This window comes from Pseudophryne corroboree, chromosome 7 (assembly GCF_028390025.1).
Source record: "Pseudophryne corroboree isolate aPseCor3 chromosome 7, aPseCor3.hap2, whole genome shotgun sequence".
NCBI lineage: Eukaryota > Metazoa > Chordata > Amphibia > Anura > Myobatrachidae > Pseudophryne > Pseudophryne corroboree.
The window spans coordinates 3,405,475-3,426,221 of record NC_086450.1 but is presented as its reverse complement, the minus strand read 5'-3'; the positions used below and the strand labels follow the sequence as shown (position 1 = coordinate 3,426,221).

General features: G+C 46.5%; 1 protein-coding gene across 1 annotated transcript in view; it reads left to right on the top strand.

Moving 5' to 3' along the window:
• Window positions 1–20,747, top strand: part of TMEM237 (transmembrane protein 237) — a 103,032-nt gene that overhangs the window by 56,472 nt on the left and 25,813 nt on the right. The window contains exons 6-8 of the mRNA XM_063932604.1: window positions 406–526; window positions 602–793; window positions 875–948. Coding sequence (XP_063788674.1) covers window positions 406–526; window positions 602–793; window positions 875–948 — 387 coding nt within the window. The remainder of the gene's footprint in view (window positions 1–405; window positions 527–601; window positions 794–874; window positions 949–20,747) is intronic.

Sequence of the window (20,747 nt, the reverse complement as noted above, 5' to 3'; positions counted from 1 at the left end):
TGCAAGGCTTGTATATAGTTGCTGCTTACATAAGGGTTATGTTACAGTTGAGATCAGTCTCTGGCTGATGCTGTTTGCTCATACTGTTACTGGTTAGTATATCACAAGTTATACGGTGTGGATGGTGTGGGCTGGTATGAATCTTGCCCTTAGATTAACAAAATCCTTTCCTCGTACTGTCCGTCTCCTCTGGGCACAGTTTCTCTAACTGAGGTCTGGAGGAGGGGCATAGAGGGAGGAGCCAGTGCACACCCATTCTAAAGTTCTTTATAGTGCCCATGTCTCCTGCGGAGCCCGTCTATACCCCATGGTCCTTACGCAGTCTCCAGCATCCTCTACGGACTAGGAGAAAAAGATTTACCGGTAGGTTTAAAATCTTATTATTATCTCTGTTTTCCATTCTAGGAAAATTTCAAGCTGCCGATCGCAGTGTCATCAGAACAGCGGAACATGTGGAAGATTTCATGGATGTGAAGCCAGCATGGAGCAGTATGGAAGTGTCGCTCAGTGTTCATCGTGCCTTTAGGTACAGTCACCGCAGCAGCGTGTTAGATGATGCATGTTGCATGATGCGTGACCTCACGTGCTCCTCTCCCTGTAGGATGATTGGCCTGTTCTGCAGCGGTTTCCTGGCTGGATACACCGTGTGGAATATTGTGGTCATTTATCTGCTGGCTGGTACCCAGCTCACTACTCTGCCTAACCTGCTGGACATTTACAAAGAGTTGGCGTACCCCTCCCAGTGCTTGTTGTATCTCCTGCTGGCTCTCAGCGCAGTGTCTGCGTATGACAGGTAACCGGGAACACTCCTCGTACCTGCAGCTGTTCCTGACTGTACAGCGGATTATTTCATTCTCCTCCTCCTTGTTACTAGGACTGACCTGGCCAGTGTGTCGCATGCATTTCGTGGTCTTGTTGCATTGGACCCAGCGGCTGTGGCATCATTCTGTAAGTGCAGACGCCGATGACGGTGTGATATCAATGTAGGCAATATAGTGACGCCCATTGCGTAGGTTTTACTTAGCAGAGCCCCCCACCACCAGAGACTACCCCATATATATCCCATTGTGTAATGTACACTCTGCGGACTATATCATGTTGTGTTGCTACATTTAGTTTGTCAATGACTACAGCGCCCTCTGTCCGCAGTGTACTATATCTCTGACTACATACCCTCTGTCCGCAGTGTACTATATATCTGACTACATACCCTCTGTCCGCAGTGTACTATATCACTGACTACGTACCCTCTGTCCGCAGTGTACTATATAACCGACTACATACCCTCTGTCCGCAGTGTACTATATCTCTGACTACATACCCTCTGTCCGCAGTGTACTATATCTCCGACTACAGAGCCCTCTATCCGCAGTGTACTATATCTCTGACTACATACCCTCTGTCCGCAGTGTACTATGTCTCCGACTACAGAGCCCCCTATCCGCAGTGTACTATAGAACTGACTACATACCCTCTGTCCGCAGTGTACTATATCACTGACTACATACCCTCTGTCCACAGTGTACTATATAACTGACTACATACCCTCTGTCCGCAGTGTACTATATGACTGACTACATACCCTCTGTCCGCAGTGTACTATATCTCTGACTACATACCCTCTGTCCGCAGTGTACTATGTCTCCGACTACAGAGCCCCCTATCCGCAGTGTACTATATAACTGACTACATACCCTCTGTCCGCAGTGTACTATATCACTGACTACATACCCTCTGTCCGCAGTGTACTATGTCTCCGACTACAAAGCCCCCTATCCGCAGTGTACTATATCACTGACTACATACCCTCTGTCCGCAGTGTACTATATAACTGACTACATACCCTCTGTCCGCAGTGTACTATATGACTGACTACATACCCTCTGTCCGCAGTGTACTATATCTCTGACTACATACCCTCTGTCCGCAGTGTACTATGTCTCCGACTACAGAGCCCCCTATCCGCAGTGTACTATATAACTGACTACATACCCTCTGTCCACAGTGTACTATATAACTGACTACATACCCTCTGTCCGCAGTGTACTATATGACGGACTACATACCCTCTGTCCGCAGTGTACTATATCTCTGACTACATACCCTCTGTCCGCAGTGTACTATGTCTCCGACTACAGAGCCCCCTATCCGCAGTGTACTATATAACTGACTACATACCCTCTGTCCACAGTGTACTATATAACTGACTACATACCCTCTGTCCGCAGTGTACTATATGACTGACTACATACCCTCTGTCCGCAGTGTACTATATCTCTGACTACATACCCTCTGTCCGCAGTGTACTATGTCTCCGACTACAGAGCCCCCTATCCGCAGTGTACTATATAACTGACTACATACCCTCTGTCCGCAGTGTACTATATCACTGACTACATACCCTCTGTCCGCAGTGTACTATGTCTCCGACTACAGAGCCCCCTATCCGCAGTGTACTATATAACTGACTACATACCCTCTGTCCGCAGTGTACTATATCACTGACTACATACCCTCTGTCCGCAGTGTACTATATGACTGACTACATACCCTCTGTCCGCAGTGTACTATATCTCTGACTACATACCCTCTGTCCGCAGTGTACTATGTCTCCGACTACAGAGCCCCCTATCCGCAGTGTACTATATCACTGACTACATACCCTCTGTCCGCAGTGTACTATGTCTCCGACTACAGAGCCCCCTATCCGCAGTGTACTATATAACTGACTACATACCCTCTGTCCGCAGTGTACTATATCACTGACTACATACCCTCTGTCCGCAGTGTACTATATAACTGACTACATACCCTCTGTCCGCAGTGTACTATATCTCTGACTACATACCCTCTGTCCGCAGTGTACTATGTCTCCGACTACAGAGCCCCCTATTCGCAGTGTACTATAGAACTGACTACATACCCTCTGTCCGCAGTGTACTATATCACTGACTACATACCCTCTGTCCACAGTGTACTATATAACTGACTACATACCCTATGTCCGCAGTCTACTATATGACTGACTACATACCCTCTGTCCGCAGTGTACTATATCTCTGACTACATACCCTCTGTCCGCAGTGTACTATGTCTCCGACTACAGAGCCCCCTATCCGCAGTGTACTATATAACTGACTACATACCCTCTGTCCGCAGTGTACTATATCACTGACTACATACCCTCTGTCCGCAGTGTACTATGTCTCCGACTACAGAGCCCCCTATCCGCAGTGTACTATATAACTGACTACATACCCTCTGTCCGCAGTGTACTATATCACTGACTACATACCCTCTGTCCGCAGTGTACTATATCACTGACTACATACCCTCTGTCCGCAGTGTACTATATAACTGACTACATACCCTCTGTCCGCAGTGTACTATATCTCTGACTACATACCCTCTGTCCGCAGTGTACTATGTCTCTGACTACAGAGCCCCCTATCCGCAGTGTACTATATAACTGACTACATACCCTCTGTCCGCAGTGTACTATATCACTGACTACATACCCTCTGTCCGCAGTGTACTATATCACTGACTACATAGCCTCTGTCCGCAGTGTACTATATAACTGACTACATACCCTCTGTCCGCAGTGTACTATATCACTGACTACATACCCTCTGTCCGCAGTGTACTATATCACTGACTACATACCCTCTGTCCGCAGTGTACTATATCTCTGACTACATACCCTCTGTCCGCAGTGTACTATGTCTCCGACTACAGAGCCCCCTATCCGCAGTGTACTATATAACTGACTACATACCCTCTGTCCGCAGTGTACTATATCACTGACTACATACTCTGTCCGCAGTGTACTTTATAACTGACTACATACCCTCTGTCCGCAGTGTACTATATCTCTGACTACATACCCTCTGTCCGCAGTGTACTATGTCTCCGACTACAGAGCCCCCTATCCGCAGTGTACTATATAACTGACTACATACCCTCTGTCCGCAGTGTACTATATCACTGACTACATACTCTGTCCGCAGTGTACTTTATAACTGACTACATACCCTCTGTCCGCATTGTACTATATCACTGACTACATACCCTCTGTCCGCAGTGTACTATATCACTGACTACATACCCTCTGTCCGCAGTGTACTATATAACCGACTACATACCCTCTGTCCGCAGTGTACTATATAACTGACTACATACCCTCTGTCCGCAGTGTACTATATCTCTGACTACATACCCTCTGTCCGCAGTGTACTATATCTCCGACTACAGAGCCCTCTATCCGCAGTGTACTATATCACTGACTACATACCCTCTGTCCACAGTGTACTATATAACTGACTACATACCCTATGTCCGCAGTCTACTATATGACTGACTACATACCCTCTGTCCGCAGTGTACTATATCTCTGACTACATACCCTCTGTCCGCAGTGTACTATGTCTCCGACTACAGAGCCCCCTATCCGCAGTGTACTATAGAACTGACTACATACCCTCTGTCCGCAGTGTACTATATCACTGACTACATACCCTCTGTCCACAGTGTACTATATAACTGACTACATACCCTCTGTCCGCAGTGTACTATATGACTGACTACATACCCTCTGTCCGCAGTGTACTATATCTCTGACTACATACCCTCTGTCCGCAGTGTACTATGTCTCCGACTACAGAGCCCCCTATCCGCAGTGTACTATATAACTGACTACATACCCTCTGTCCGCAGTGTACTATATCACTGACTACATACCCTCTGTCCGCAGTGTACTATGTCTCCGACTACAAAGCCCCCTATCCGCAGTGTACTATAGAACTGACTACATACCCTCTGTCCGCAGTGTACTATATCACTGACTACATACCCTCTGTCCACAGTGTACTATATAACTGACTACATACCCTCTGTCCGCAGTGTACTATATGACTGACTACATACCCTCTGTCCGCAGTGTACTATATCTCTGACTACATACCCTCTGTCCGCAGTGTACTATGTCTCCGACTACAGAGCCCCCTATCCGCAGTGTACTATATAACTGACTACATACCCTCTGTCCACAGTGTACTATATAACTGACTACATACCCTCTGTCCGCAGTGTACTATATGACTGACTACATACCCTCTGTCCGCAGTGTACTATATCTCTGACTACATACCCTCTGTCCGCAGTGTACTATGTCTCCGACTACAGAGCCCCCTATCCGCAGTGTACTATATAACTGACTACATACCCTCTGTCCGCAGTGTACTATATCACTGACTACATACCCTCTGTCCGCAGTGCACTATGTCTCCGACTACAGAGCCCCCTATCCGCAGTGTACTATATAACTGACTACATACCCTCTGTCCGCAGTGTACTATATGACTGACTACATACCCTCTGTCCGCAGTGTACTATATCTCTGACTACATACCCTCTGTCCGCAGTGTACTATGTCTCCGACTACAGAGCCCCCTATCCGCAGTGTACTATATAACTGACTACATACCCTCTGTCCGCAGTGTACTATATCACTGACTACATACCCTCTGTCCGCAGTGTACTATGTCTCCGACTACAGAGCCCCCTATCCGCAGTGTACTATATAACTGACTACATACCCTCTGTCCGCAGTGTACTATATCACTGACTACATACCCTCTGTCCGCAGTGTACTATATCTCTGACTACATACCCTCTGTCCGCAGTGTACTATGTCTCCGACTACAGAGCCCCCTATCCGCAGTGTACTATATAACTGACTACATACCCTCTGTCCGCAGTGTACTATATCACTGACTACATACCCTCTGTCCGCAGTGTACTATATCTCTGACTACATACCCTCTGTCCGCAGTGTACTATGTCTCCGACTACAGAGCCCCCTATCCGCAGTGTACTATATAACTGACTACATACCCTCTGTCCGCAGTGTACTATATCACTGACTACATACCCTCTGTCCGCAGTGTACTATGTCTCCGACTACAGAGCCCCCTATCCGCAGTGTACTATATAACTGACTACATACCCTCTGTCCGCAGTGTACTATATCACTGACTACATACCCTCTGTCCGCAGTGTACTATATAACTGACTACATACCCTCTGTCCGCAGTGTACTATATCTCTGACTACATACCCTCTGTCCGCAGTGTACTATGTCTCCGACTACAGAGCCCCCTATTCGCAGTGTACTATAGAACTGACTACATACCCTCTGTCCGCAGTGTACTATATCACTGACTACATACCCTCTGTCCACAGTGTACTATATAACTGACTACATACCCTCTGTCCGCAGTGTACTATATGACTGACTACATACCCTCTGTCCGCAGTGTACTATATCTCTGACTACATACCCTCTGTCCGCAGTGTACTATGTCTCCGACTACAGAGCCCCCTATCCGCAGTGTACTATATAACTGACTACATACCCTCTGTCCGCAGTGTACTATATGACTGACTACATACCCTCTGTCCGCAGTGTACTATATCTCTGACTACATACCCTCTGTCCGCAGTGTACTATGTCTCCGACTACAGAGCCCCCTATCCGCAGTGTACTATATAACTGACTACATACCCTCTGTCCGCAGTGTACTATATCACTGACTACATACCCTCTGTCCGCAGTGTACTATGTCTCCGACTACAGAGCCCCCTATCCGCAGTGTACTATATAACTGACTACATACCCTCTGTCCGCAGTGTACTATATCACTGACTACATACCCTCTGTCCGCAGTGTACTATATCACTGACTACATACCCTCTGTCCGCAGTGTACTATATCTCTGACTACATACCCTCTGTCCGCAGTGTACTATGTCTCCGACTACAGAGCCCCCTATCCGCAGTGTACTATATAACTTACTACATACCCTCTGTCCGCAGTGTACTATATCACTGACTACATACCCTCTGTCCGCAGTGTACTATATAACTGACTACATACCCTCTGTCCGCAGTGTACTATATCTCTGACTACATACCCTCTGTCCGCAGTGTACTATGTCTCCGACTACAGAGCCCCCTATTCGCAGTGTACTATAGAACTGACTACATACCCTCTGTCCGCAGTGTACTATATCACTGACTACATACCCTCTGTCCACAGTGTACTATATAACTGACTACATACCCTCTGTCCGCAGTGTACTATATGACTGACTACATACCCTCTGTCCACAGTGTACTATATAACTGACTACATACCCTCTGTCCGCAGTGTACTATATAACTGACTACATACCCTCTGTCCGCAGTGTACTATATCACTGACTACATACCCTCTGTCCGCAGTGTACTATATAACTGACTACATACCCTCTGTCCGCAGTGTACTATATCACTGACTACATACCCTCTGTCCGCAGTGTACTATATCACTGACTACATACCCTCTGTCCGCAGTGTACTATATAACTGACTACATACCCTCTGTCCGCAGTGTACTATATCACTGACTACATACCCTCTGTCCGCAGTGTACTATATCACTGACTACATACCCTCTGTCCGCAGTGTACTATATCTCTGACTACATACCCTCTGTCCGCAGTGTACTATGTCTCCGACTACAGAGCCCCCTATCCGCAGTGTACTATATAACTGACTACATACCCTCTGTCCGCATTGTACTATATCACTGACTACATACCCTCTGTCCGCAGTGTACTATATCACTGACTACATACCCTCTGTCCGCAGTGTACTATATAACTGACTACATACCCTCTGTCCGCAGTGTACTATATCACTGACTACATACCCTCTGTCCGCAGTGTACTATATCACTGACTACATACCCTCTGTCCGCAGTGTACTATATAACTGACTACATACCCTCTGTCCGCAGTGTACTATATCTCTGACTACATACCCTCTGTCCGCAGTGTACTATGTCTCCGACTACAGAGCCCCCTATCCGCAGTGTACTATATAACTGACTACATACCCTCTGTCCGCAGTGTACTATATCACTGACTACATACCCTCTGTCCGCAGTGTACTTTATAACTGACTACATACCCTCTGTCCGCAGTGTACTATATCTCTGACTACATACCCTCTGTCCGCAGTGTACTATGTCTCCGACTACAGAGCCCCCTATCCGCAGTGTACTATATAACTGACTACATACCCTCTGTCCGCAGTGTACTATATCACTGACTACATACTCTGTCCGCAGTGTACTTTATAACTGACTACATACCCTCTGTCCGCAGTGTACTATATCTCTGACTACATACCCTCTGTCCGCAGTGTACTATGTCTCCGACTACAGAGCCCCCTATCCGCAGTGTACTATATAACTGACTACATACCCTCTGTCCGCATTGTACTATATCACTGACTACATACCCTCTGTCCGCAGTGTACTATATCACTGACTACATACCCTCTGTCCGCAGTGTACTATATAACTGACTACATACCCTCTGTCCGCAGTGTACTATATCACTGACTACATACCCTCTGTCCGCAGTGTACTATATAACTGACTACATACCCTCTGTCCGCAGTGTACTATATCTCTGACTACATACCCTCTGTCCGCAGTGTACTATGTCTCCGACTACAGAGCCCCCTATCCGCAGTGTACTATATAACTGACTACATACCCTCTGTCCGCAGTGTACTATATCACTGACTACGTACCCTCTGTCCGCAGTGTACTATATAACTGACTACGTACCCTCTGTCCGCAGTGTACTATATAACTGACTACATACCCTCTGTCCGCAGTGTACTATGTCTCCGACTACAGAGCCCCCTATCCGCAGTGTACTATATAACTGACTACATACCCTCTGTCCGCAGTGTACTATATCACTGACTACATACTCTGTCCGCAGTGTACTATATAACTGACTACATACCCTCTGTCCGCAGTGTACTATGTCACTGATTACAGCGCCCTCTGTCCGCAGTGTACTATATATCTGACTACACACCCCTCTGTCCGCAGTGTACTATATCTCTGACTACATACCCTCTGTCCGCAGTGTACTATTTAACTGACTACGTACCCTCTGTCCGCAGTGTACTGTATCACTGACTACATACCCTCTGTCCGCAGTGTACTATATAACTGACTACATACCCTCTGTCCGCAGTGTACTATATAACTGACTACATACCCTCTGTCCGTAGTGTACTATATCACTGACTACATACCTTCTGTCCGCAGTGTACTATATAACTGACTACATACCCTCTGTCCGCAGTCTACTATATAACTGACTACATACCCTCTGTCCGCAGTGTACTATATCACTGACTACATACCCTCTGTCCGCAGTGTACTATATCACTGACTACATGCCCTCTGTCCGCAATGTACTATATCACTGACTACATACCCTCTGTCCGCAGTGTACTATATAACTGACTACATACCCCCTGTCCGCAGTGTACTATATAACTGACTACATACCCTCTGTCCGCAGTGTACTATATATCTGACTACACACCCCTCTGTCCGCAGTGTACTATATCTCTGACTACATACCCTCTGTCCGCAGTGTACTATGTCTCCGACTACAGAGCCCCTTATCCGCAGTGTACTATATAACTGACTACATACCCTCTGTCCGCAGTGTACTGTATCACTGACTACATACCCTCTGTCCGCAGTGTACTATATAACTGACTACATACCCTCTGTCCGCAGTGTACTATATAACTGACTACATACCCTCTGTCCGCAGTGTACTATATCACTGATTACATACCCTCTGTCCGCAGTGTACTATATAACTGACTACATACCCTCTGTCCGCAGTGTACTATATAACTGACTGCATACCCTCTGTCCGCAGTGTACTATGGCCCTCATTCCGAGTTGATCGCTCGCAAGGCGAATTTAGCAGAGTTGCTCACGCTAAGCCTACGCCTACTGGGAGTGTATCTTAGCTTCTTAAAATTGCGACCGATGTATTCGCAATATTGCGATTACAAACTACTTAGCAGTTTCAGAGTAGCTTCAGACTTACTCGGCATCTGCGATCAGTTCAGTGCTTGTCGTTCCTGGTTTGACGTCACAAACACACCCAGCGTTCGCCCAGACACTCCCCCGTTTCTCCGGCCACTCCTGCGTTTTTTCCGGAAACGGTAGCGTTTTTATCCACACGCCCCTGAAACGCCGTGTTTCCGCCCAGTAACACCCATTTCCTGTCAATCACACTACGATCGCCGGAGCGAAGAAAAAGCCGTGAGTAAAAATACTATCTTCATTGTAAAATTACTTGGCGCAGTCGCAGTGCGAATATTGCGCATGCGTACTAAGCGGAATTTCACTGCGATGCAATGAAAATTACCGAGCGAACGACTCGGAATGAGGGCCTATATCTCTGACTACATATCCTCTGTCCGCAGTGTACTATGTCTCCGACTACAGAGCCCCCTATCCGCAGTGTACTATATCACTGACTACATACCCTCTCTCCGCAGTGTACTATATCACTGACTACATACCCTCTGTCCGCAGTGTACTATATCACTGACTACATACCCTCTGTCCGCAGTGTACTATATAACTGACTACATACCCTCTGTCCGCAGTGTACTATATAACTGACTACATACCCTCTGTCCGCAGTGTACTATATCACTGACTACATACCCTCTCTCCGCAGTGTACTATATCACTGACTACATACCCTCTGTCCGCAGTGTACTATATCACTGACTACATACCCTCAGTCCGCAGTGTACTATATAACTGACTACATACCCTCTGTCCGCAGTGTACTATATCACTGACTACATACCCTCTGTCCACAGTGTACTATATCACTGACTACATACGCTCTGTCCGCAGTGTACTATATCACTGACTACATACCCTCTGTCCGCAGTGTACTATATCACTGACTACATGCCCTCTGTCCGCAATGTACTATATCACTGACTACATACCCTCTGTCCGCAGTGTACTATATAACTGACTACATACCCTCTGTCCGCAGTGTACTATGTCACTGATTACAGCGCCCTCTGTCCGCAGTGTACTATATCTCTGACTACACACCCCTCTGTCCGCAGTGTACTATATCTCTGACTACATACCCTCTGTCCGCAGTGTACTATGTCTCCGACTACAGAGCCCCCTATCCGCAGTGTACTATATAACTGACTACATACCCTCTGTCCGCAGTGTACTGTATCACTGACTACATACCCTCTGTCCGCAGTGTACTATTTAACTGACTACGTACCCTCTGTCCGCAGTGTACTGTATCACTGACTACATAACCTCTGTCCGCAGTGTACTATATAACTGACTACATACCCTCTGTCCGCAGTGTACTATATAACTGACTACATACCCTCTGTCCGCAGTGTACTATATCACTGACTACATACCCTCTGTCTGCAGTGTACTATATCACTGACTACATACCCTCTGTCTGCAGTGTACTATATCACTGACTACATACCCTCTGTCTGCAGTGTACTATATAACTGACTACATACCCTCTGTCCGCAGTGTACTATATAACTGACTACATACCCTCTGTCCGTAGTGTACTATATCACTGACTACATACCTTCTGTCCGCAGTGTACTATATAACTGACTACATACCCTCTGTCCGCAGTCTACTATATAACTGACTACATACCCTCTGTCCGCAGTGTACTATATCACTGACTACATACCCTCTGTCCGCAGTGTACTATATCACTGACTACATACCCTCTGTCCGCAGTGTACTATATCACTGACTACATACCCTCTGTCCGCAGTGTACTATATAACTGACTACATACCCTCTGTCCGCAGTGTACTATATCTCTGACTACATACCCTCTGTCCGCAGTGTACTATGTCTCCGACTACAGAGCCCCCTATCCGCAGTGTACTATATAACTGACTACATACCCTCTGTCCGCAGTGTACTATATCACTGACTACATACCCTCTGTCCGCAGTGTACTTTATAACTGACTACATACCCTCTGTCCGCAGTGTACTATATCACTGACTACGTACCCTCTGTCCGCAGTGTACTATATAACTGACTACGTACCCTCTGTCCGCAGTGTACTATATAACTGACTACATACCCTCTGTCCGCAGTGTACTATGTCTCCGACTACAGAGCCCCCTATCCGCAGTGTACTATATAACTGACTACATACCCTCTGTCCGCAGTGTACTATATCACTGACTACATACCCTCTGTCCGCAGTGTACTATATAACTGACTACATACCCTCTGTCCGCAGTGTACTATGTCACTGATTACAGCGCCCTCTGTCCGCAGTGTACTATATATCTGACTACACACCCCTCTGTCCGCAGTGTACTATATCTCTGACTACATACCCTCTGTCCGCAGTGTACTATTTAACTGACTACGTACCCTCTGTCCGCAGTGTACTGTATCACTGACTACATACCCTCTGTCCGCAGTGTACTATATAACTGACTACATACCCTCTGTCCGCAGTGTACTATATAACTGACTACATACCCTCTGTCCGCAGTGTACTATATCACTGACTACATACCCTCTGTCTGCAGTGTACTATATAACTGACTACATACCCTCTGTCCGCAGTGTACTATATAACTGACTACATACCCTCTGTCCGTAGTGTACTATATCACTGACTACATACCTTCTGTCCGCAGTGTACTATATAACTGACTACATACCCTCTGTCCGCAGTCTACTATATAACTGACTACATACCCTCTGTCCGCAGTGTACTATATCACTGACTACATACCCTCTGTCCGCAGTGTACTATATCACTGACTACATACCCTCTGTCCGCAGTGTACTATATCACTGACTACATACCCTCTGTCCGCAGTGTACTATATAACTGACTACATACCCTCTGTCCGCAGTGTACTATATCACTGACTACATACCCTCTGTCCGCAGTGTACTATATCTCTGACTACATACCCTCTGTCCGCAGTGTACTATATCACTGACTACATACCCTCTGTCCGCAGTGTACTATATCACTGACTACATGCCCTCTGTCCGCAATGTACTATATCACTGACTACATACCCTCTGTCCGCAGTGTACTATATCTCTGACTACATACCCTCTGTCCGCAGTGTACTATGTCTCCGACTACAGAGCCCCCTATCCGCAGTGTACTATATAACTGACTACATACCCCCTGTCCGCAGTGTACTATATAACTGACTACATACCCTCTGTCCGCAGTGTACTATATATCTGACTACACACCCCTCTGTCCGCAGTGTACTATATCTCTGACTACATACCCTCTGTCCGCAGTGTACTATGTCTCCGACTACAGAGCCCCTTATCCGCAGTGTACTATATAACTGACTACATACCCTCTGTCCGCAGTGTACTGTATCACTGACTACATACCCTCTGTCCGCAGTGTACTATATAACTGACTACATACCCTCTGTCCGCAGTGTACTATATAACTGACTACATACCCTCTGTCCGCAGTGTACTATATAACTGACTACATACCCTCTGTCCGCAGTGTACTATATCACTGACTACATACCCTCTGTCCGCAGTGTACTATATAACTGACTGCATACCCTCTGTCCGCAGTGTACTATATCACTGACTACATGCCCTCTGTCCGCAATGTACTATATCAATGACTACATACCCTCTGTCCGCAGTGTACTATATAACTGACTACATACCCCCTGTCCGCAGTGTACTATATAACTGACTACATACCCTCTGTCCGCAGTGTACTATGTCACTGATTACAGCGCCCTCTGTCCGCAGTGTACTATATATCTGACTACACACCCCTCTGTCCGCAGTGTACTATATCTCTGACTACATACCCTCTGTCCGCAGTGTACTATGTCTCCGACTACAGAGCCCCTTATCCGCAGTGTACTATATAACTGACTACATACCCTCTGTCCGCATTGTACTATATCACTGACTACATACCCTCTGTCCGCAGTGTACTATATCACTGACTACATACCCTCTGTCCGCAGTGTACTATATAACTGACTACATACCCTCTGTCCGCAGTGTACTATATCACTGACTACATACCCTCTGTCCGCAGTGTACTATATAACTGACTACATACCCTCTGTCCGCAGTGTACTATATCTCTGACTACATACCCTCTGTCCGCAGTGTACTATGTCTCCGACTACAGAGCCCCCTATCCGCAGTGTACTATATAACTGACTACATACCCTCTGTCCGCAGTGTACTATATCACTGACTACGTACCCTCTGTCCGCAGTGTACTATATAACTGACTACGTACCCTCTGTCCGCAGTGTACTATATAACTGACTACATACCCTCTGTCCGCAGTGTACTATGTCTCCGACTACAGAGCCCCCTATCCGCAGTGTACTATATAACTGACTACATACCCTCTGTCCGCAGTGTACTATATCACTGACTACATACTCTGTCCGCAGTGTACTATATAACTGACTACATACCCTCTGTCCGCAGTGTACTATGTCACTGATTACAGCGCCCTCTGTCCGCAGTGTACTATATATCTGACTACACACCCCTCTGTCCGCAGTGTACTATATCTCTGACTACATACCCTCTGTCCGCAGTGTACTATTTAACTGACTACGTACCCTCTGTCCGCAGTGTACTGTATCACTGACTACATACCCTCTGTCCGCAGTGTACTATATAACTGACTACATACCCTCTGTCCGCAGTGTACTATATAACTGACTACATACCCTCTGTCCGTAGTGTACTATATCACTGACTACATACCTTCTGTCCGCAGTGTACTATATAACTGACTACATACCCTCTGTCCGCAGTCTACTATATAACTGACTACATACCCTCTGTCCGCAGTGTACTATATCACTGACTACATACCCTCTGTCCGCAGTGTACTATATCACTGACTACATGCCCTCTGTCCGCAATGTACTATATCACTGACTACATACCCTCTGTCCGCAGTGTACTATATAACTGACTACATACCCCCTGTCCGCAGTGTACTATATAACTGACTACATACCCTCTGTCCGCAGTGTACTATATATCTGACTACACACCCCTCTGTCCGCAGTGTACTATATCTCTGACTACATACCCTCTGTCCGCAGTGTACTATGTCTCCGACTACAGAGCCCCTTATCCGCAGTGTACTATATAACTGACTACATACCCTCTGTCCGCAGTGTACTGTATCACTGACTACATACCCTCTGTCCGCAGTGTACTATATAACTGACTACATACCCTCTGTCCGCAGTGTACTATATAACTGACTACATACCCTCTGTCCGCAGTGTACTATATCACTGATTACATACCCTCTGTCCGCAGTGTACTATATAACTGACTACATACCCTCTGTCCGCAGTGTACTATATAACTGACTGCATACCCTCTGTCCGCAGTGTACTATGGCCCTCATTCCGAGTTGATCGCTCGCAAGGCGAATTTAGCAGAGTTGCTCACGCTAAGCCTACGCCTACTGGGAGTGTATCTTAGCTTCTTAAAATTGCGACCGATGTATTCGCAATATTGCGATTACAAACTACTTAGCAGTTTCAGAGTAGCTTCAGACTTACTCGGCATCTGCGATCAGTTCAGTGCTTGTCGTTCCTGGTTTGACGTCACAAACACACCCAGCGTTCGCCCAGACACTCCCCCGTTTCTCCGGCCACTCCTGCGTTTTTTCCGGAAACGGTAGCGTTTTTATCCACACGCCCCTGAAACGCCGTGTTTCCGCCCAGTAACACCCATTTCCTGTCAATCACACTACGATCGCCGGAGCGAAGAAAAAGCCGTGAGTAAAAATACTATCTTCATTGTAAAATTACTTGGCGCAGTCGCAGTGCGAATATTGCGCATGCGTACTAAGCGGAATTTCACTGCGATGCAATGAAAATTACCGAGCGAACGACTCGGAATGAGGGCCTATATCTCTGACTACATATCCTCTGTCCGCAGTGTACTATGTCTCCGACTACAGAGCCCCCTATCCGCAGTGTACTATATCACTGACTACATACCCTCTCTCCGCAGTGTACTATATCACTGACTACATACCCTCTGTCCGCAGTGTACTATATCACTGACTACATACCCTCTGTCCGCAGTGTACTATATAACTGACTACATACCCTCTGTCCGCAGTGTACTATATAACTGACTACATACCCTCTGTCCGCAGTGTACTATATCACTGACTACATACCCTCTCTCCGCAGTGTACTATATCACTGACTACATACCCTCTGTCCGCAGTGTACTATATCACTGACTACATACCCTCAGTCCGCAGTGTACTATATAACTGACTACATACCCTCTGTCCGCAGTGTACTATATCACTGACTACATACCCTCTGTCCACAGTGTACTATATCACTGACTACATACGCTCTGTCCGCAGTGTACTATATCACTGACTACATACCCTCTGTCCGCAGTGTACTATATCACTGACTACATGCCCTCTGTCCGCAATGTACTATATCACTGACTACATACCCTCTGTCCGCAGTGTACTATATAACTGACTACATACCCTCTGTCCGCAGTGTACTATGTCACTGATTACAGCGCCCTCTGTCCGCAGTGTACTATATCTCTGACTACACACCCCTCTGTCCGCAGTGTACTATATCTCTGACTACATACCCTCTGTCCGCAGTGTACTATGTCTCCGACTACAGAGCCCCCTATCCGCAGTGTACTATATAACTGACTACATACCCTCTGTCCGCAGTGTACTGTATCACTGACTACATACCCTCTGTCCGCAGTGTACTATTTAACTGACTACGTACCCTCTGTCCGCAGTGTACTGTATCACTGACTACATACCCTCTGTCCGCAGTGTACTATATAACTGACTACATACCCTCTGTCCGCAGTGTACTATATAACTGACTACATACCCTCTGTCCGCAGTGTACTATATAACTGACTACATACCCTCTGTCCGCAGTGTACTATATAACTGACTACATACCCTCTGTCCGCAGTGTACTATATAACTGACTACATACCCTCTGTCCGCAGTGTACTATATCACTGACTACATACCCTCTGTCCGCAGTGTACTATATAACTGACTACATACCCTCTGTCTGCAGTGTACTATATCACTGACTACATACCCTCTGTCTGCAGTGTACTATATAACTGACTACATACCCTCTGTCCGCAGTGTACTATATAACTGACTACATACCCTCTGTCCGTAGTGTACTATATCACTGACTACATACCTTCTGTCCGCAGTGTACTATATAACTGACTACATACCCTCTGTCCGCAGTCTACTATATAACTGACTACATACCCTCTGTCCGCAGTGTACTATATCACTGACTACATACCCTCTGTCCGCAGTGTACTATATCACTGACTACATACCCTCTGTCCGCAGTGTACTATATCACTGACTACATACCCTCTGTCCGCAGTGTACTATATAACTGACTACATACCCTCTGTCCGCAGTGTACTATATCTCTGACTACATACCCTCTGTCCGCAGTGTACTATGTCTCCGACTACAGAGCCCCCTATCCGCAGTGTACTATATAACTGACTACATACCCTCTGTCCGCAGTGTACTATATCACTGACTACATACCCTCTGTCCGCAGTGTACTTTATAACTGACTACATACCCTCTGTCCGCAGTGTACTATATCTCTGACTACTTACCCTCTGTCCGCAGTGTACTATGTCTCCGACTACAGAGCCCCCTATCCGCAGTGTACTATATAACTGACTACATACCCTCTGTCCGCAGTGTACTATATCACTGACTACGTACCCTCTGTCCGCAGTGTACTATATAACTGACTACGTACCCTCTGTCCGCAGTGTACTATATAACTGACTACATACCCTCTGTCCGCAGTGTACTATGTCTCCGACTACAGAGCCCCCTATCCGCAGTGTACTATATAACTGACTACATACCCTCTGTCCGCAGTGTACTATATCACTGACTACATACCCTCTGTCCGCAGTGTACTATATAACTGACTACATACCCTCTGTCCGCAGTGTACTATGTCACTGATTACAGCGCCCTCTGTCCGCAGTGTACTATATATCTGACTACACACCCCTCTGTCCGCAGTGTACTATATCTCTGACTACATACCCTCTGTCCGCAGTGTACTATTTAACTGACTACGTACCCTCTGTCCGCAGTGTACTGTATCACTGACTACATACCCTCTGTCCGCAGTGTACTATATAACTGACTACATACCCTCTGTCCGCAGTGTACTATATAACTGACTACATACCCTCTGTCCGCAGTGTACTATATCACTGACTACATACCCTCTGTCTGCAGTGTACTATATAACTGACTACATACCCTCTGTCCGCAGTGTACTATATAACTGACTACATACCCTCTGTCCGTAGTGTACTATATCACTGACTACATACCTTCTGTCCGCAGTGTACTATATAACTGACTACATACCCTCTGTCCGCAGTCTACTATATAACTGACTACATACCCTCTGTCCGCAGTGTACTATATCACTGACTACATACCCTCTGTCCGCAGTGTACTATATCACTGACTACATACCCTCTGTCCGCAGTGTACTATATCACTGACTACATACCCTCTGTCCGCAGTGTACTATATAACTGACTACATACCCTCTGTCCGCAGTGTACTATATCACTGACTACATACCCTCTGTCCGCAGTGTACTATATCTCTGACTACATACCCTCTGTCCGCAGTGTACTATATCACTGACTACATACCCTCTGTCCGCAGTGTACTATATCACTGACTACATGCCCTCTGTCCGCAATGTACTATATCACTGACTACATACCCTCTGTCCGCAGTGTACTATATAACTGACTACATACCCCCTGTCCGCAGTGTACTATATAACTGACTACATACCCTCTGTCCGCAGTGTACTATATATCTGACTACACACCCCTCTGTCCGCAGTGTACTATATCTCTGACTACATACCCTCTGTCCGCAGTGTACTATGTCTCCGACTACAGAGCCCCTTATCCGCAGTGTACTATATAACTGACTACATACCCTCTGTCCGCAGTGTACTGTATCACTGACTACATACCCTCTGTCCGCAGTGTACTATATAACTGACTACATACCCTCTGTCCGCAGTGTACTATATAACTGACTACATACCCTCTGTCCGCAGTGTACTATATAACTGACTACATACCCTCTGTCCGCAGTGTACTATATCACTGACTACATACCCTCTGTCCGCAGTGTACTATATAACTGACTGCATACCCTCTGTCCGCAGTGTACTATATCACTGACTACATGCCCTCTGTCCGCAATGTACTATATCAATGACTACATACCCTCTGTCCGCAGTGTACTATATAACTGACTACATACCCCCTGTCCGCAGTGTACTATATAACTGACTACATACCCTCTGTCCGCAGTGTACTATGTCACTGATTACAGCGCCCTCTGTCCGCAGTGTACTATATATCTGACTACACACCCCTCTGTCCGCAGTGTACTATATCTCTGACTACATACCCTCTGTCCGCAGTGTACTATGTCTCCGACTACAGAGCCCCTTATCCGCAGTGTACTATATAACTGACTACATACCCTCTGTCCGCAGTGTACTGTATCACTGACTACATACCCTCTGTCCGCAGTGTACTATATAACTGACTACATACCCTCTGTCCGCAGTGTACTATATAACTGACTACATACCCTCTGTCCGCAGTGTACTATATCACTGATTACATACCCTCTGTCCGCAGTGTACTATATAACTGACTACATACCCTCTGTCCGCAGTGTACTATATAACTGACTGCATACCCTCTTTCCGCAGTGTACTTAGGCCCTCATTCCGAGTTGATCGCTCGCAAGGCGAATTTAGCAGAGTTGCTCACGCTAAGCCTACGCCTACTGGGAGTGTATCTTAGCTTCTTAAAATTGCGACCGATGTATTCGCAATATTGCGATTACAAACTACTTAGCAGTTTCAGAGTAGCTTCAGACTTACTCGGCATCTGCGATCAGTTCAGTGCTTGTCGTTCCTGGTTTGACGTCACAAACACACCCAGCGTTCGCCCAGACACTCCCCCGTTTCTCCGGCCACTCCTGCGTTTTTTCCGGAAACGGTAGCGTTTTTATCCACACGCCCCTAAAACGCTGTGTTTCCGCCCAGTAACACCCATTTCCTGTCAATCACACTACGATCGCCGGAGCGAAGAAAAAGCCGTGAGTAAAAATACTATCTTCATTGTAAAAATAAGATTTTACTTACCGATAAATCTATTTCTCGGAGTCCGTAGTGGATGCTGGGGTTCCTGAAAGGACCATGGGGAATAGCGGCTCCGCAGGAGACAGGGCACAAAAAGTAAAGCTTTTTCAGATCAGGTGGTGTGCACTGGCTCCTCCCCCTATGACCCTCCTCCAGACTCCAGTTAGGTACTGTGCCCGGACGAGCGTACACAATAAGGGAGGATTTTGAATCCCGGGTAAGACTCATACCAGCCACACCAATCACACCGTACAACCTGTGATCTAAACCCAGTTAACAGTATGATAACAGCGGAGCCTCTGAAAGATGGCTTCCTTCAACAATAACCCGAATTAGTTAACAATAACTATGTACAATATATGCAGATAATCCGCACTTGGGATGGGCGCCCAGCATCCACTACGGACTCCGAGAAATAGATTTATCGGTAAGTAAAATCTTATTTTCTCTATCGTCCTAGTGGATGCTGGGGTTCCTGAAAG